The sequence below is a fragment of the Chaetodon trifascialis genome, chromosome 13, assembly GCF_039877785.1.
Source record: "Chaetodon trifascialis isolate fChaTrf1 chromosome 13, fChaTrf1.hap1, whole genome shotgun sequence".
NCBI classification, from domain to species: Eukaryota; Metazoa; Chordata; class Actinopteri; order Chaetodontiformes; family Chaetodontidae; genus Chaetodon; species Chaetodon trifascialis.
The window spans coordinates 26,878,160-26,893,518 of NC_092068.1; the positions used below are offsets into that span (position 1 = coordinate 26,878,160).

General features: G+C 44.9%; 2 protein-coding genes across 2 annotated transcripts; one reads left to right on the plus strand and one right to left on the minus strand.

Annotated features, from left to right (window-relative positions):
* The first annotated feature begins 1,902 nt into the window (after positions 1-1,902).
* Positions 1,903-10,379, plus strand: ccdc172 (coiled-coil domain containing 172). Its single transcript, XM_070976993.1, has 8 exons — positions 1,903-1,981; positions 2,271-2,356; positions 3,827-3,943; positions 4,595-4,760; positions 5,768-5,869; positions 6,592-6,694; positions 10,026-10,113; positions 10,344-10,379. The coding sequence occupies exons 1-8, from the start codon at positions 1,903-1,905 to the stop codon at positions 10,377-10,379; spliced, it is 777 nt and encodes a 258-aa protein (XP_070833094.1).
* Positions 10,380-12,441: 2,062 nt separating this feature from the next.
* Positions 12,442-14,467, minus strand: LOC139341704 (uncharacterized). Its single transcript, XM_070978347.1, has 6 exons — positions 14,425-14,467; positions 14,220-14,299; positions 13,934-14,042; positions 13,018-13,130; positions 12,821-12,935; positions 12,442-12,667 (listed from the first exon to the last, which is right to left on the minus strand). The coding sequence occupies exons 1-6, from the start codon at positions 14,465-14,467 to the stop codon at positions 12,492-12,494; spliced, it is 636 nt and encodes a 211-aa protein (XP_070834448.1). The 3' UTR covers positions 12,442-12,491.
* Between the last annotated feature and the right edge of the window lie 892 nt (positions 14,468-15,359).

The following is a 15,359-nucleotide window of genomic DNA, read 5'->3' on the forward strand; positions in this document are numbered from 1 at the left end:
ACATGATTAACACAGCAGCATGTGGAGCAGCTTGTATGGCACTTTGTTGGCCCTTCTAACCTGGAGTGCCACTTGATGACAAAATGAATGGACATCACCTATTCGTGATATCTCCAGCATGCGCGTGGCTCCTCCCAGTCGGCTATAATGTTAAAGCCATTTGCAAATGACACGAAAGTGTTATGCTACAGTAGCTGACAACTGTGAACAGAGTGGGATGTCGGGTGTTTGATGACACCCTTCAGGGGCTGTAACATAAAATACAGCCTCGACAAAATGTGGTTTTGCTGCTGGACAGCGCTGCGCTGAGGGACGCCTGGCCTCGGTCCACACGCGGGAGGTGGACACTGTGTGACTGTCGCCATCTGTTGGTGGTTTTAATGTAAGGGTCACTGTTTAAAGTAAAGCTGGGAAACATTCATGACGCTTTCTAACAATACTGCACGTTTCACACTCCATTGCACATCGAGATTAAAAGAAAATATGTTGATCACATCTCAAACACCTGGATCAATGTACAGTCAAATGAGTAGAAATCTAACAAGCAGAGCATGATAATAATAACACGGATGGCCTGTAACTCTTCCTATAGCTCATTGATTGCCTATAAGGCCTATTCAGAGGCTAATCCACTTGGCTAAATACATGGGACCAGACTATGTCAATGACCCTCTCTCTGCATTAAAGACGGGGAGGAATCAATCAAGGGAGCTGCAGTAAATCAACCCCCCCCCCCCCCCCCCCCCACACACACACACACACACACTGAGAGAGGTTCATTCAGAGACGGGATGAAATAGCTTATTTGAGCGTCAGTGAATAATCCCTCAGTGAAAAGGAAGGCGTGATTAGGTTGGTATGATGAATCAATCCTGCAAGGCACAGTCACTTTTCAAAATGACTTTCAATTCCGTTAAATAGATATGCTGCAGGCCAGTGTCCACAGCTTTTTAACAGAGGACAGGACTGGGAAAGAGACAGAAAATGGGTACAAATGGGCGACAGGCTCAGGCTACTATCTGGGCTAATTGTCTGCTTACAATTTGATGACTTTGCTGTTCTACAGTCTCCAAAGGGAGCCCTGCCAGTCGGGGGGAGGCTCGGTCTGGTGATTTATGAAAAGCCTCAATCAATATGTGATATTAATTTTGCAAATGAATGTCAGAATGATGTAGTCCTCAGGTCATTTAACGTTTCACACTGTAATGTGCTTCATGGCACCGGATCAGAAGCGTCTTTCTGTCGCAGTGGTGAAACGGAGAAATTGGTCAAAGTCAGGAGTTGCTGGCCAAATAAGTCTGTGAGGATGACTGCGGAGAAAGATGGCGGTGCCACCGATCAACACCGGGGCTGAGCAGTGACACTGAACACAGTCAGCCAACATTGCGCTAAATTATCTACAGCAGATATGGGACGGTGGCGGTGGCAAACGTTAAATTCATAATGTAAATGAAAGATTTGTGTCCCGGTCGGACAACTGAATCCAGAAGAGTTGAGCTAGCTAACTAATGTGAGGCTAACACAGACTTAGCCACTGCTAGCTACAGCCTCGACAGGATTATAGCTAGCTGAGAAGCCGTCATTTTTCTTCCGTTTTCGGCCGTTTTTTTTCTTCCTGTTTCCCCAAACTGCGCCTGTTTGACACTCTCAAAATGCTTAAACTACTAAATAAAACATGGACCATCAGTCTTACTTGCAGTGTATACAAACAAACTGACCAGTGTCGGTTGCGTGCAGGGCGGAGCCTGGCGGCCATTCCTCAGAGCTGCGTCATAGGTGGAGCTAGCTTACTGAGTAACTGACGTTAAGTGGCTGACAGGGACCTAGCTAGCTAGTCGTTAGCTGCAGTGTTCTCTATTTCTTTGACTCCAGTTTATTTATTCAACCGGCTATATACTCAAAATGAGTTTAGACACACTCTTTCAACAAATTCTTATGTCTGAACAACAATTAGCTGAACAAACACAGAAATTTAAAGAAGGTAAGTCATGTTTGCTTGCCTGCTGAACTTTCAGCTAGCAAGATAAGCTATAGCTATCAGCTGCCTAACATTGGAAGGTTATCTATATTAATAGCTAGCCATGTTAGCACTATAAACAATAAAGGGAGACTTCTCCTTATCCACCAACATGTCAGTTTATATTATCTGATGAGTTTTTTTTTTCCTGGTTCAGACCATCTAAAAATAATTTTTATAAATGTCACTTTTGCAGTGACAGTGCATTATTATTTTTTGCATTTTACTAGCTAATCAGTTGTCTTTATGCCAGTGAAAGTTGCCATCATCAGATGCAATGAGAAGATCTTGAGCACCGCTGAAAAGTATGAAAAGACCAACAAGGAACTTGATATAAAGGTGAGGCTGCATTACATTTCCTCTTTATTCCTGGCTAATGTGTGAATTATGAATACATTTTGTGTCTAGAGGAGCAGCTATGAATAAATTGGATGTCTGACACAAAATTGGGCCTGACTGTACAAAACACTGTTAAGAGACTGAAGTTTCTCACAGGCTTATAATTTACTTTTCATTGCATTTGAGAGTGTAAATAAGCGGTGAATGTGACTGCTGCCTGTCTGATGGTGTTGGTGAACTCTCATAGAAGAGCCTCATTTCCATGGTGGCACATCATGTAGTTTGACTTGTCTGATATGTCCTTTTGCTGTTCGTCCACTGGGACATTTCTATGAAACAGATATTTGTTATTGTTTTTTGTATTGTAAATGTGTGAAGCTTACTTTGTTGTAAAATGTCAAGAGAGAAATAAGAAAAATAAGAGCAGCAGACAGTATCAGTGACACTGACACATGAGGTAAAGAAGTGCATATTGGCATATTGATCAGCTGATCTGCTTTATGATTGAAAACACTTAATCTCTCCCATTCATTTCATCAACAGTGCAAACTGCGAGTGCCACTGTAAAATCAATGGCTATTTTCCACCGGATAACATTAGCGAACCCTTTCAGCATGTGTGAGATATGATGTCAAAGGCAGGCTCGTTGACCTCTCAGAAATATTGCTAACTTCTTCCTGTGTGTCAAAGTGGACATCCAATCAAACGAGGGAATTACTCAGTGTAATTAGAAAGGCCGCTGAATACAACACAGTTCTTTCTGAGTATTCTGTGCCTGAGAGTACACATCACAGGTACTTTTTTGACCCTTTAGTACAGCGTATTGAAAATGTTTACGTCATTCAGATATGAAGGGTGTGTTTACCGCTCGAGATGTAATGTCTTCCAGTTTATGAGAGCTGGCTTGAAGGACCAGTATAAGATGTAGTGGCATCTACTGGTGAGGTTGCAGATGGCAACCAAATGAATACACCTTCCCAAAACACAAGCACTCACTTGCTCTTTGACGGCTCGAATAACAGACTTAAAACTGTACTGAAAGTCATGCCAGAGGCCTCTTTGAAAAGCATGCTCTGTGAATTTACCTTCCTGCGTAATTTGGCAGTTTTGTTTCTTTTTGGTTGTATCACATAATCGCTCAGGATGAGGACAGAAGAAGAGCTGAAAAAGTGAATGATATATACAGATGCAGTGAAAGGGAAACCTAGACACCAGAGTCTTAAAGGTAGTCAGAGAAAGAGGTCATTTTTGTTGACCATACCTGAGGAAGGGGCACGAACACGTCTGCATTACGCAGCACACAGCCCGTAATGATCTTGCCAGCTGTCCATACTAAAAAGCTGATTTCCTCTCATTTCTCCTGATGTGTGCTCACTAACCACCTCTCACATGTCACAGTAATGCATCTCCTCCATGCAGAAGTCTGCAGACTGTGTGTTTTAACTGGCCTCTCGTCTGTTTGTGATCCAGGCTCAGGAGTCGTCTGCGATGATGCTGCAGCGTGACCTGATGAAGAAATGTGAAGACCAGATGTTGAGGCAAATTGAGGAGCTGCTCTGCCAGAAGAGCCACCTCAGGGAACGCCGAGTGGGTTGAAAGCTGAATCAATATTTGCATCTAATACCACATTGGTTCTGTGCCTGGTCAGCTTTTATCATGAAAACTGTGTGGATGTGTACAAACTGACTTGCACCCTGTTTGAAATATAATCAGTTAGCCATCAGATCTCAGAGCAGCAGCTTTTATTTTGGTTTTATGTCCCAGCTGTTCTGTATTTACCTCATTACAGCGTACGAAGTGATCAGACCTATTTTTTAGTGTCCATCATAAACAAATCGTGTGTACAATTAATTTTCTGTCTACCAACTAATAATCAAGCGGCCCACTGAAGTGTGAACAGCTACCACATTTCTTCAAAGGCTGTCAAAGTGTCAAAAAGTATTTTTAGCTGATCCCACATACACACTGTGGCTGTAAAAGTATGAGCACAGTTCACGGCAACTGTGTATGCTTTGAAGTGAGCACACTGGAGGGAAGTAATACACACAGAACCCCCAAATACTGCACAGGAGGAAGGAAGTACTGTAAGTTATTTGGCTAAAACTTCAAGATAAATGATCAAAACTGTATCGTTAATATCAGTAGTAGTTGCAGTAGCAGAGGTTGTGGTAGCATCACAAACAGCTGTATTAGTTTTATCTCTGGGAGCATTTCCTGTTATCCTTCTTTTCATAGCAGGCCAAGATAAAGAGGAAGTCTAAAGAAGAGGAGGAAAAGTTCCTCGAAGAGATCTCGAGATTCAACAGTGACTTCAGTCTTCGAGGGAACAGAGAGATGGTGTTTGAGAGCCAAACACACACTGAGATCCTGGAGCTGGAGAGGGAGGTGGAATCATTACACAAAGGTCATAAAAGACGGAGGTTTTACCGTGCAGACGTGGTCCTGACTGCTCATATCAAAATGTGGTATATTACAAGTAGTACAAGCAGAAGGATGAATGGTAGAAAGAAGGTGAATTATAACGATGGTCCCTGATGTGTTGACAGCATGTCGCTGTCAAATAGTTAATACTGAGCAGATTGTGAGTGTGTGTTTCCATGACAGTGTGCAAAGTACCTGCTCGATCTGTCCATCCAGTCTCCACTTCTCTGTCACAACATGGACAAAAGCACAAAGACAGCACAGACTAACTGATGAAGCTCAGCGTATCTGAACTCTCGTCCTGGATTAAAATACGACGTTAAGTGTTCCTGTGTAAGAGTCCAGGACTCGGTTTGCTTTCTGTCCTCACAAACCCGCCTGTGGAGTTATAAGTACAAAGCTCCTGAGGTGTAAAGCCCCTCATTTGATGATGGTATTTAAAGTCTGTGCAGCTCACGCTGTAATACGCCCGGCCGCCGCAGCACTAATGAGACTCTGCTTGTGAACATACCACCATTCATGTGTGTGGTAAAATAATTAGCAACAAAGGGAACTTATCCAAAAGTTTTGACAACATGTGTCTCAGCACAGCAGAGTGGAGTTAGCGGGGGGGGGGGTGCAGTGTGAATGTCCTCTGTTTAATTTAATCACTGCGTTTAACTGACAAATATTATGTCGGGCATATTTGTACAGAAGCTGCAGCGACAGTGTTTTATAGAAGCACAATGTGTCGTATCTTTTAAAGCCGCTTTAAGGACAAATTATGTTTTCATCAAGAGTTGTTCTCCCAAAACCACCGAGAGCCAACATCTTTACATTATGGATCATATCTGGGCTCAAGGGAAAACCATTTTCTGATGCTTGTACAGTTAAAAATGGTAATAACATTGGAAATTGAAAGTTTCCTCTTGCTCAGCCCTCCTGCTGATTTCTCCTCAGTCACTCCTCCAGCTCTCCTCAGTAGGGTTCGTCTTTTCTCCCTCCAAGCAGAGATGGAGCTGCTGAGCGGCGGGAACAGTCACATGAGCTCCCTGCAGGAGGCGCAGAGGGCGCTCCACCTCCAGCTGCAAGGCCTGAGAAACACCCGCAAAGGTGAACGCCAGAGGTCCAGTTAATGTTAGGAAATCAGAACGAGTACATGTGAGGCAGCAGCACTCTGCACAGCACACACACACATGCGCGCGGGCGCACACACACACACACACAGTTATTTCTGCAACACTCAACAAACACTCCTTATTTTCACATCTTGTGTTTGACAGAACTGAAAGCTAAAGAAAGACTTCTTGAATTTTAGCTGCAGCAGAGTCAGCAAACAGTATGTTCACACCAGATGTTGTATGTTTGTTTCTGGCTTCATGACTGGGTTTTTTTTTTTCCACATGTGGGCTTTAGTATTCTCAGGTGGAAGCTGTACAGGTCACAGGTTTAGACGTGTTTGGAACAAAAATAGAACTGCAACACAAACAAACAAAGCAGAGGACGATACTGTTGTGGACGTGCTGCTGCAGGTGCTGACCTGAAGATGGAATACTGTCCAGGAAGTCCAGTTTGAACAGTAGATCCATGAGTTTAAAGACTTATCAGAGACTAAAACACAGTGTTTGTAATGCTGTTAGTCAGGCTTTGACCTTTGGAGTCAGAGAGGTCAGGTCAGTGAAAGCATGGCGGTCGTGGGTGCACTGTATTATCCAAACTTTGTCCCATCGTCTCCACCTCCACCTCAGCAAATGTCTTAACACTGCACCTGCGGCGTGTGTCTGTCTCGTTTGAGGAAAGACCTCTAGCGTTTGATTTATTGCTTTGGACTGCAGACCTGGAGCAGCAGGTGAAGGAGGCGCAGGCCGTGACAGAATCTCTGCGAGTGGAGAGCCTGTTTGTCAGTCAGAAGCCTCTGACTGACAGCACCTGTCTCAGGTGAGTCGCATCAACTGTGTGGATGCTGAGGGAGCTTTATGTATGTGGACACAACAGACAGCAGCTGACTTACAGCTTGTAATTACATTATGTCAGAGTATAATCCTTATGAGGCAGAAGAGAGCAAACAGCAAATGCTGCTGGGAAATACATGCAGATAAAACACAAAACAAACAGAGTGTTCCTGTAAGAAGCTGCCTGATGCTGTAGATGTCCCTCTCTGAGCCGTCCGAGGCCTCGCTGTCTGCTGCTCGCCAGGCCTCTGTGCTGTTCTACTGTGTACCAGATGAAGATTCATCTCAGCAGAGGCACTAATAGCCGCAGCCTCTTGTGTGACGCTAAATGCACTTAGAAAGGGACAAGAAGAGAATCACATTGTTAACACCACAGTACAACGCAGCATTCTTCAGGCCAATTAGAGAGACGGCGTTATTTCCACAGCAGAGCAGGATCGCACTGTGAGAAGTGCTGAATGGACCAGTCTGCCCAGCCGCCGTCTGTTTCTCTCCCTGTTATGCTGCTGGCTGGAGTCCAAGGCTGGAAGTGTAAATAACAGAGCATTAAGACCATTTGGCTTAATTAAGGCTTTGATCTGCAGTGTATTTCATTCAGTCAACAAGTTGAAAAAAGAAACTGAGGCTAATGTGATTGATGCAGGGAGGCGGAGGGCGAGAGTGAAGCGTTTACACTGAGTGCTTATGCAGCGACTCAGCAGCAAATAAACAGTTTGCTTTAAGTGGAATCAAACATCATGTTTTAACTGGACAAGTCTAACTTTTAACCGTCTTTAATTAATGAGTCGAGATACGTGCAGTGTTTACGAGTATACATACAGTACAGGTTAAGAAATATAGCTAAAAAAGCCTTAAGAATAAGCAGCAGAACTGAACCTTCATGGACGAACACTCACGCTCTTCATCGCCTCAGATTCGTGCATTTAGACACAGAACAATGGATGCAGATGGAAATGTCTGAAGACATCTCAGACGAGTGTGTGCTCGTCACGCAGAGTATGAAGTGAGGACCTGGTCTGTTGAAACGTGACTGGTGGGAGAGCGCTGGTCCGCCGTGTTTCTGCACAAAGAGGCTTCCTTTATTTGATTAAAGGCTGGAGATCAATAGTGTTCCAGGAAGGAAGGGTCGCTGTTATTGCTGATGCTACTACTTTGGATAATGTCTTCTCTACAGTACCGTGGATGTGAAGTGATTAATCCCATCCACATGATTTCAAATCTAATTTTCAACTATTTATTTATTGTGACTCACAGAAAATGCATTTTATCCAGAATTTGATTGAAAGTGTCCTCAGTATGCCTGTTATTAGGCACAAAACAGGCTGCTGTCACAATGCCTGCTTTTATTTTCTCTGTCCTTCACTCCCTCTTCGTGTTCTGCTCGTGGCCTTTTCCGAGCCCCCCTCCCTCGCCCAGCGCTGCCTTAAATCTTGCATGTGGGTAGCATGTCCTGTTCATCCGTCAGCCTCATTAAACATACTCGGTCCTTCATTACCCGCGGCCTTATTAGCCTCAGGAAGTGCTGAGGATGTGGCTTTGGACCGGAGGCCTCCTCTCACTCATTCTTATGATCATCCATTCTGAACTGAAACCATCAACCTGTCTTCATCCACTGCAGCGTCTCTTTAAAACGCATATTTAACTCTCTGCTCATTGATTGTTGGAAATTGAATGCATGTCAATTTGAATCAGTGCTACAGTCGTTTAAAAACTGTTCAGTGTGCAAAACAGGCCGGCCGCTGCTGCACATCGCTCGCTGTCGCAGTGGAAACATACCTGAAATATTCAGTCAGCGTCCTTGAGATTGATGGTTTGGGAGTTCTGTGTGTGTTTTGATGTGCAGCATCTTCTTCATTGATATATTACTGCTGTATTATTTGTGAAGGCTCATTTGAAGATGTCATTGCATCGCAGAAATCTGATATTAAACTGCAGAAATCCCTGATATCTCAAATGCCACCCTGAGTGTCTTCCTGTTTGAAACATCCTTCTGCTGTTTGCAAAACGGCGTGCTGGCCTTAAAAATGTCATTTGTAAGTTCCACAAAGAGCAAACTTTCAAGCACTGCTGCTGCTTTTCACACCCCGACAATGCAATTTTAGCTCAGTGGTTTTATTGTTTCATTAACTTCCAATAAAAGAAAGATGGAGGTAGCCCGCTCAGGTTCACGTGGAGCCGAGTGCAGAACCTTCACACACCTGCAGCAGCAGTCATATCACAGCCAGGGCATCACGCACCGAGTGAGCCGACAGCTCGCGTGTGTTCATGAAGCCGAAGAGTGAAACGCTGGCTTTGTTTTAGAAACAGTCTGCTCGTCTGGCAGCAGAGGAGGCTGACGGTTTGTCTTCAACAGAGCGTCTGCTGTCTGTTCGCTGCGACGTTCAGCCCATACTGTCTTCTTTTCGTGGCGTTATCTGATGAGCTGTAGGTCATTTCCTTGTTGCTTCACTTTAAAATACTTTCTCATTATTAGACTCTCTGAAGGCGAGGTCTTTCCAGAGCGACTGCCTGGATGTTAAGACTGTTCAGAGGTGATCACCTTTATTCTCTCCCGCCTGAATTTCCTGTCAGTCTGCAGGAGTCACAGTCAGTGTGAGCACATGAAGCAGAGTAAAGCTGGATTATTGCAGCCGTCTGTTAAACACGTCTCATCTTGTACACAGTGTTGTCTTGTTGATGCATCCTCCTCTTCCATCAGGCTCTCCTCATCTTACCTGACTCAGCTGATTATTACTGTGAATGCTGCTCTGCCTTTTCCTCTTCAGCTGTGGATTCAAAGACTTTGAAGCCTTTTTCATGAGCAGAGCAGCATGACTCCTCCAGCTGTCCAGTTACCTTTATCAGGTGTTAGCAGGTGCTCCAGCCTGCTTTCTTCAGTCTGCAGTGGTGCCACAGAGGTTACATAATGATGTGAGGGATGTGAAGAACATCAGCAAGTCTCTCTTCCTGTTAGCTTTTAGCTCTGATATGAACTCAGCTGTCAGCAGCTGTAAACGCTGCCTGCTGTCTGCCAACAGCAAAACTAGACACATCTTGGTTAAACTGTGACTTTAATCCAGATTATTTCCAGTAATGAACTGGTTTTGTGCACGTAAACTGGTGTTCATACTTCCAACACATCAAGCAGTGAATGTGGGAGCAGGTTTCAGTTTCATGCAGTTCATTTGGTTTGTTTTCTTTCTCAGAGTAACACCAAGAATAGAGACTCAAAGCAAAGCGTGAGGAGATTTAAACTCAGCATGAAGGACTGAGGCTTCTTTCATATCTTCTTTCCACCTCTCTTTCAGTCACTGACATGGGTTTCATTTGTTTACCAGGCTGAGGAAGGAGCTGGAGATGCATAAAGAAGGAGAGCTGGAGCTTCTGAGAGAGGCGCTGCGCTCAGAAATACACTTCCTCCAGTCGGTAAGTTGTGTTACGAGCAAGACTAATAAAACACTTTCAGACAGTTATTCATATCCTTCACAGGATTGTCTGCCTGTCACACAGGGCAGAAGAAGAATACCTTTGAAATGCAGTGAAGGTGGAGCACACTGCTCTTCATTTTCAGAGTTTGTCCTGGGAAAATGAAGCTGGAAACTCTTTCACAGTCGTCCTCTTTGTCTGCCTTCATTCATTCTTTTCTCTGTTTGCAGAAGCTGGACAGCAGCCAGGAAAGTGAGCAGCACTAGGTTTGGCACGACGACGACGCTGGAAGGTTTCACTGGTTCACCTGTTAGAAAAACACATGCAGAAGAAAAGAAGAGAGACGGAAAGAGAAGAAAGACGACCGGAAGGGACAAATGAAGTGAGATTATAAACTGTGTTCTTTAGTATTTGCTTCAGACGGCTCATGAAAAGAGCAAATTCCATTCAGTCAGTACACAGCCTGTTTTTAAAACCTGTTTCTGTGAAGAGCCGCAGCAAAACACTGAGATTCATCATTAAAGTTAATGAATGTTTGAAGTCAAACGTTTTCATTCTCAACCCTGAAATACACTGAAGCTCTGTTTCTACCTGCTACAAGTGTTTATTTCCACAAGACCGACAACAGAATAATGTGTGTGAGTGTGTGTGTGTCACTGCTGCCAGGTAACAGGCGTTCAAAGGTGAGTTCATGCTGCCCTCTGGTGTCCACAGAGGAGCACTGCTGGAGTCCTGCGTGCCGAATAAGCATCGTGACCACAGATGTAAAATGAGTTTGTTTCAATAATGCATGATAGCTGAGAGCCAATAACATTTTAATTTCTGGTCATTTAAATTTTTTATGTGCTTGATTAATTTTATTTAATCACTGAAATTGTTTTTTGTACAATTAATTTGAAAAATGAATGCAGTGAAAAACAAGCAGCCACTCGCTGATTCCTGCTGCTGAAGAGGCAAACGAACACCTCATGACCTGAAGCGTGCAGACTCCAAACACACACACAAGCGTGTTAGTACACTGCTGCATCTGCTGCTCTGAAGGGTTTCAGCAGCAGTTTGGAACGTGGCCGTTTGGATTCAGCTCATCCCAAACGTGTCGGACTGAGGTCAGAGGTCTGTGCAGGGCCGTCCAGTTCTTCTTCACCACACTGGAAAACCGCTTCTCCATGGACCTGACGTCATGTTGAACCTGCACCGCTGACACAAGCGTAGATGCACGCTGTTAGAATAGAATAGAATTATACACTTCCTGTTTCAGCCCCAAACCAAAGGTCTGTGATTCACGTGCTGAAATGATGGAGGTGGAGGTGAACGCTCCATGCAGCACTTCACCAGCATGAAGGAGCAGATATTTCTCTAATTTAGTTATTTGTTCTTATCTGATGGGAGATGTGTGACATTACAGTTGGCCGCTGCCTATCCTTCCGTCCACAGGCAGCTATTTCCATAATTAATGATGGGGCAGTGTGTCCGCCTCCAGCAGAGGGTCGTCCTGTGGGTCATTTTCTCTCTGATTGGAGGGACTCCTAATAGAATGATGTGTAATGTCAATGGCTGCCTAATGAGATCCTGCAATCTCGTTTTGACTCTTTAACCTTGACCCCGGCGAGCCACGTCTGGATGTGTCAGCAGGAACGGAGCAGACAAAGCAGTCCATTGGCAGAGTGATGAGCCTCGTTTTGACTGGACACCAAGCACGTAAACGGTGAGTGACTATTTGTAAATGAAGTCAGAGAGGAAGCAGCATTCAGATGCTTGCAGATGTGTTCAGCCTGTTAACATAACGCTGCACAGAAACGCCATCTTTAGCCCAAAGGGTTTCTCTTTAAAAGGCTAAAGCTGAGGCTTCATGCAGTCAGCTTTAAAGGTGAAATCAGTGATTACACAGAGATCAGCCTCTCAGGAAACACTTCCTGTAGTCAGCGTCCTGAACGGGCTCCAGCACTTCCTTTCCTCTGGCACCACCCTCAGGCCAAACTTTACATTTTATGCACCACTAGTGGTGAAAGCTCAGGGATGGCAGATATTTCACATCCGGCCGACATCAGCTTTGTTTTGTGGTGTTTGAGGAGCCTCAGTGAGCTGCAGCACAGGAGAGAGTCAAAGGTAGGCTGCTGAAAATGCACAACAAGGATAAAAGATTCATGTGAAATTAGATTGATAACGACGGTAAATGTAAGACAGAGTGAGGGTGAAAGTAAAAAGACAGTGTCTAACATGAGGTGGAAAATAAAGATACCAACAGAGGGAAGCGTTGAGGTTCAGGAACACGTTTATTCTCACACTTCAGGGCTCACACAGTCTTTCACTGGTGGCAAAGCTTCACTTCACGCTCGACATGCTCGATGGATTGTCCCTCACTTGTTTCCACCTCGTGGTCATCCACACAGGAGACAGGCGTGCTGCAGCTCCCCCTGCAGGCCTTGGCTCTTCAGCTCAGCCTTGAAGTCTTCAATGATGCTGTTCTGCTGGTGGCTGCTGCTCTTGGTTTTTAGGCAGTCCTGATCCTGAGGAAAATACGCCGTCTTTGCTCCTGAAACCTGAATAGATGCTTCTGGAGATGTAAAGAAGGAAAGTTCAACTCAATAAAGCAGAACTGCACTGAGGAAATGAGCGTCTTTGTAAATGACTTCCTGCTCTGAACAATCAGCTCAAAGTTATTAAAAGCGACTCCGGGTTAAATGAAGTTATTAAGATGCAGCCTCACCGTTGCACACAGCCAGCCTGTTGCCTCCAACGAACTGAGTGTTCCACCTGAATCCAGTCTGCTCGCTGCATTCGTCATACAGACGACTCCTCCTCATGAAGCCGAAGTCAAAGCCCTGAGACAGAACAACCAGAGACGTCACTCAGCCTGCAGAATCAACCAGACGCCATGTTTCTATTAGCACAGGTGGAACTCACATGGTTGCACAGAGGTTTGCAGTAGCGCTTGTTGTCCACTGTGACACATGCCAGACCTCCATTATCAGGAACTTCAGCTTGTGGACATTTCTCTGGCTCCACTCCTCGGCATTCTGTAAAGCAATGATTATTTAATAGAAGTCCATTTTGAGTGTGTCTCGTTTCGGATGTCAGCTGCAGCTCTTTTATCTCTGACTCATTTGAGAAATCCACCTTAAATTGGATGGAATCTGGAAGTGCCTGCATGTTCTTGTTTCAGTCCATTTCAGGCCTCCATGAAAAGCCTCTGCAGCAGCGACTGATGGACTCTTTCAGGCAGCAGGAAATTACAGCACAAATGGACTCTTAATCAGTGATGAAAGCTTCTTCAGGTGAAGGTAATTATTCTACTTTTTGCCAGCAGAGCTCACTTAATTCAGTGCTGAAGTCTCAGTTATTATTTACTTTAATATCATCAGCTGTGGTGGAGTCTAACTGCAGCGTCCACTTCCTCTCAGTTTATCACAGCCTGTACGTTTGAGCAGCATCAGCAAACCAAACCCTGACTGATTGGAGTCACACTGAATATGACAGACGCTGTTTTTATGCCCAGGACCAGAAGCCTCGGCAGCCTCCTGCTGTGTGATTGAAGCAGAGCTTTTATTCAGGTGAGTACTGCTTGATTTTATAGCTGAAGACGTCATTGTGACGGAGGGGAAGCTGCTGCACACGTTAATGTCCAGCAATCAGAAATAACAAGAAACATAATCTAACAATATGCAATAATAATATAGAAATATGTACGAAAAGTCAATTATATCCCAAGCCTGAAGACACACACACACACACACACACACACACACACACACACACACACACACACACACACACACACACACACACACACACACACACACACACACACGCAGGCCTCCACCTCTCAGCTGCTGTGCGTGCAGAGCATCAGTCAGGTTGGTCATGGACAGCAGCAGAGCGGCGGTCTGCTGTGAGCTCCACGGCAGGCTTTCTGCGCACTCTACCGCCACCTGTCGGTCAAATCACACAGTACAACTGGTTCACTGGTGAAGCTATGAGAGGCAAACTGCACATGACACATGAAAAGCATCCGCTGGGATAAAGACTCTTTTTCTCATGAACTTAATGTGAGCGTGCTCCAGCAGCTTTTCTGGTTGATGACGTCAGTAGTTTACCTTGAGATCAGCTGAGAGACGCTCCCACAGCTCTTTCTGTGAGCTGCAGTTCTGAAGGGAAGTTTCATCTTGAGCTGCAGAGGAGACCCACACTGCAAGCAAACATCCACACGTGCTACATGTAACATCCCACTTCTTATTCTCCGTGAAGTCATCCATCCTCATGCAGCGCACACACTCTCTCATGATTTCAGACAAACAGAAAACATGAGGTTACCTGCGAGCGAGCAAAGCCAAATCAGCGCTCCCTTCAAAGCCATGGCCACTGAATCAGAAAGCTTCCGACCCAGAGCTGAAGGCAGACAGCTGTGACGGGCGAATTTATTGACTCAGTCTGCGAGGGCAAAGTTTACAGGATTGGCCAATATTGTGTTCTGCAGCCAAGAGTCGCTGGATTTCCAACGTTTCACAAACTTTCAAAGCTTCCACTTCTGAGCTCTGATGTAACCTGAACTTCAGCATGAGGCGGATGTCAAGGTTCTCACTACAATTTCATTTTCTTTTTGTTTGTCCAGATTCTTTGCAGCGGACATACAAATATTCCCAGGACTGACTGTTGTTCTGTTTCCTCTAATAACACGACTGTTCAGTCTGTATGTGCCGGCTTTGTACTGAGGGGGGAGCTGGTAGCACACGCTAACTGATGCTATTAGCCTTTGAGCTGATCGTCTCCACAGAGGACAGCACCGCTGCTTCTTAGCTGTGAGGCCATTATGGAGCCAAATGTCTGCATGAAACCTACACACATGAACACACACACACACACACACACACACACACACACACACACACACACACACACACACACACACACACACACACACACAGGGTGAGCCAGTGTCAGTCAGTAAGTTGTGCCATGAAGGATGACTGTAAATAATTCACTGTGGATGCTATTCATTATGGATGTGTGACAATCTGGGAGCAAATGAATTATTGAAGCTTGTAGGAAGAGTGATTGTGCTCATTAACACGGAGAAACGGCTTTTTATGTTTGATTTGAGGAACAAAGATCAGTCCTCGGAATGGACCTCGAGAGCTGCCGTCCTCTTCTTACCAGCATCTTCTCTCACGTGCTTCACTGGGATCAAAGAAAAATCTAAATCTGTAACTTTGTGCAGAGATTCAAAGGCCGGCTGGCAGAGCTGCTGT

Bases quoted from the DNA above. Each gene is read 5' to 3' on its own strand.
- LOC139341704 (XM_070978347.1), bottom strand. From the start codon at position 14,467: ATGGCTTTGAAGGGAGCGCTGATTTGGCTTTGCTCGCTCGCAG. The intron at 14,300-14,424 runs GTAACCTCATGT...GTTTGCTTGCAG, and splicing joins TTGGCTTTGCTCGCTCGCAG to TGTGGGTCTCCTCTGCAGCT. The intron at 14,043-14,219 runs GCTGATCTCAAG...TTTGACCGACAG, and splicing joins AGCTGTGGGAGCGTCTCTCA to GTGGCGGTAGAGTGCGCAGA.
- ccdc172 (XM_070976993.1), top strand. From the start codon at position 1,903: ATGAGTTTAGACACACTCTTTCAACAAATTCTTATGTCTGAACAACAA. The intron at 1,982-2,270 runs GTAAGTCATGTT...TCTTTATGCCAG, and splicing joins AACACAGAAATTTAAAGAAG to TGAAAGTTGCCATCATCAGA. The intron at 2,357-3,826 runs GTGAGGCTGCAT...TTTGTGATCCAG, and splicing joins ACAAGGAACTTGATATAAAG to GCTCAGGAGTCGTCTGCGAT.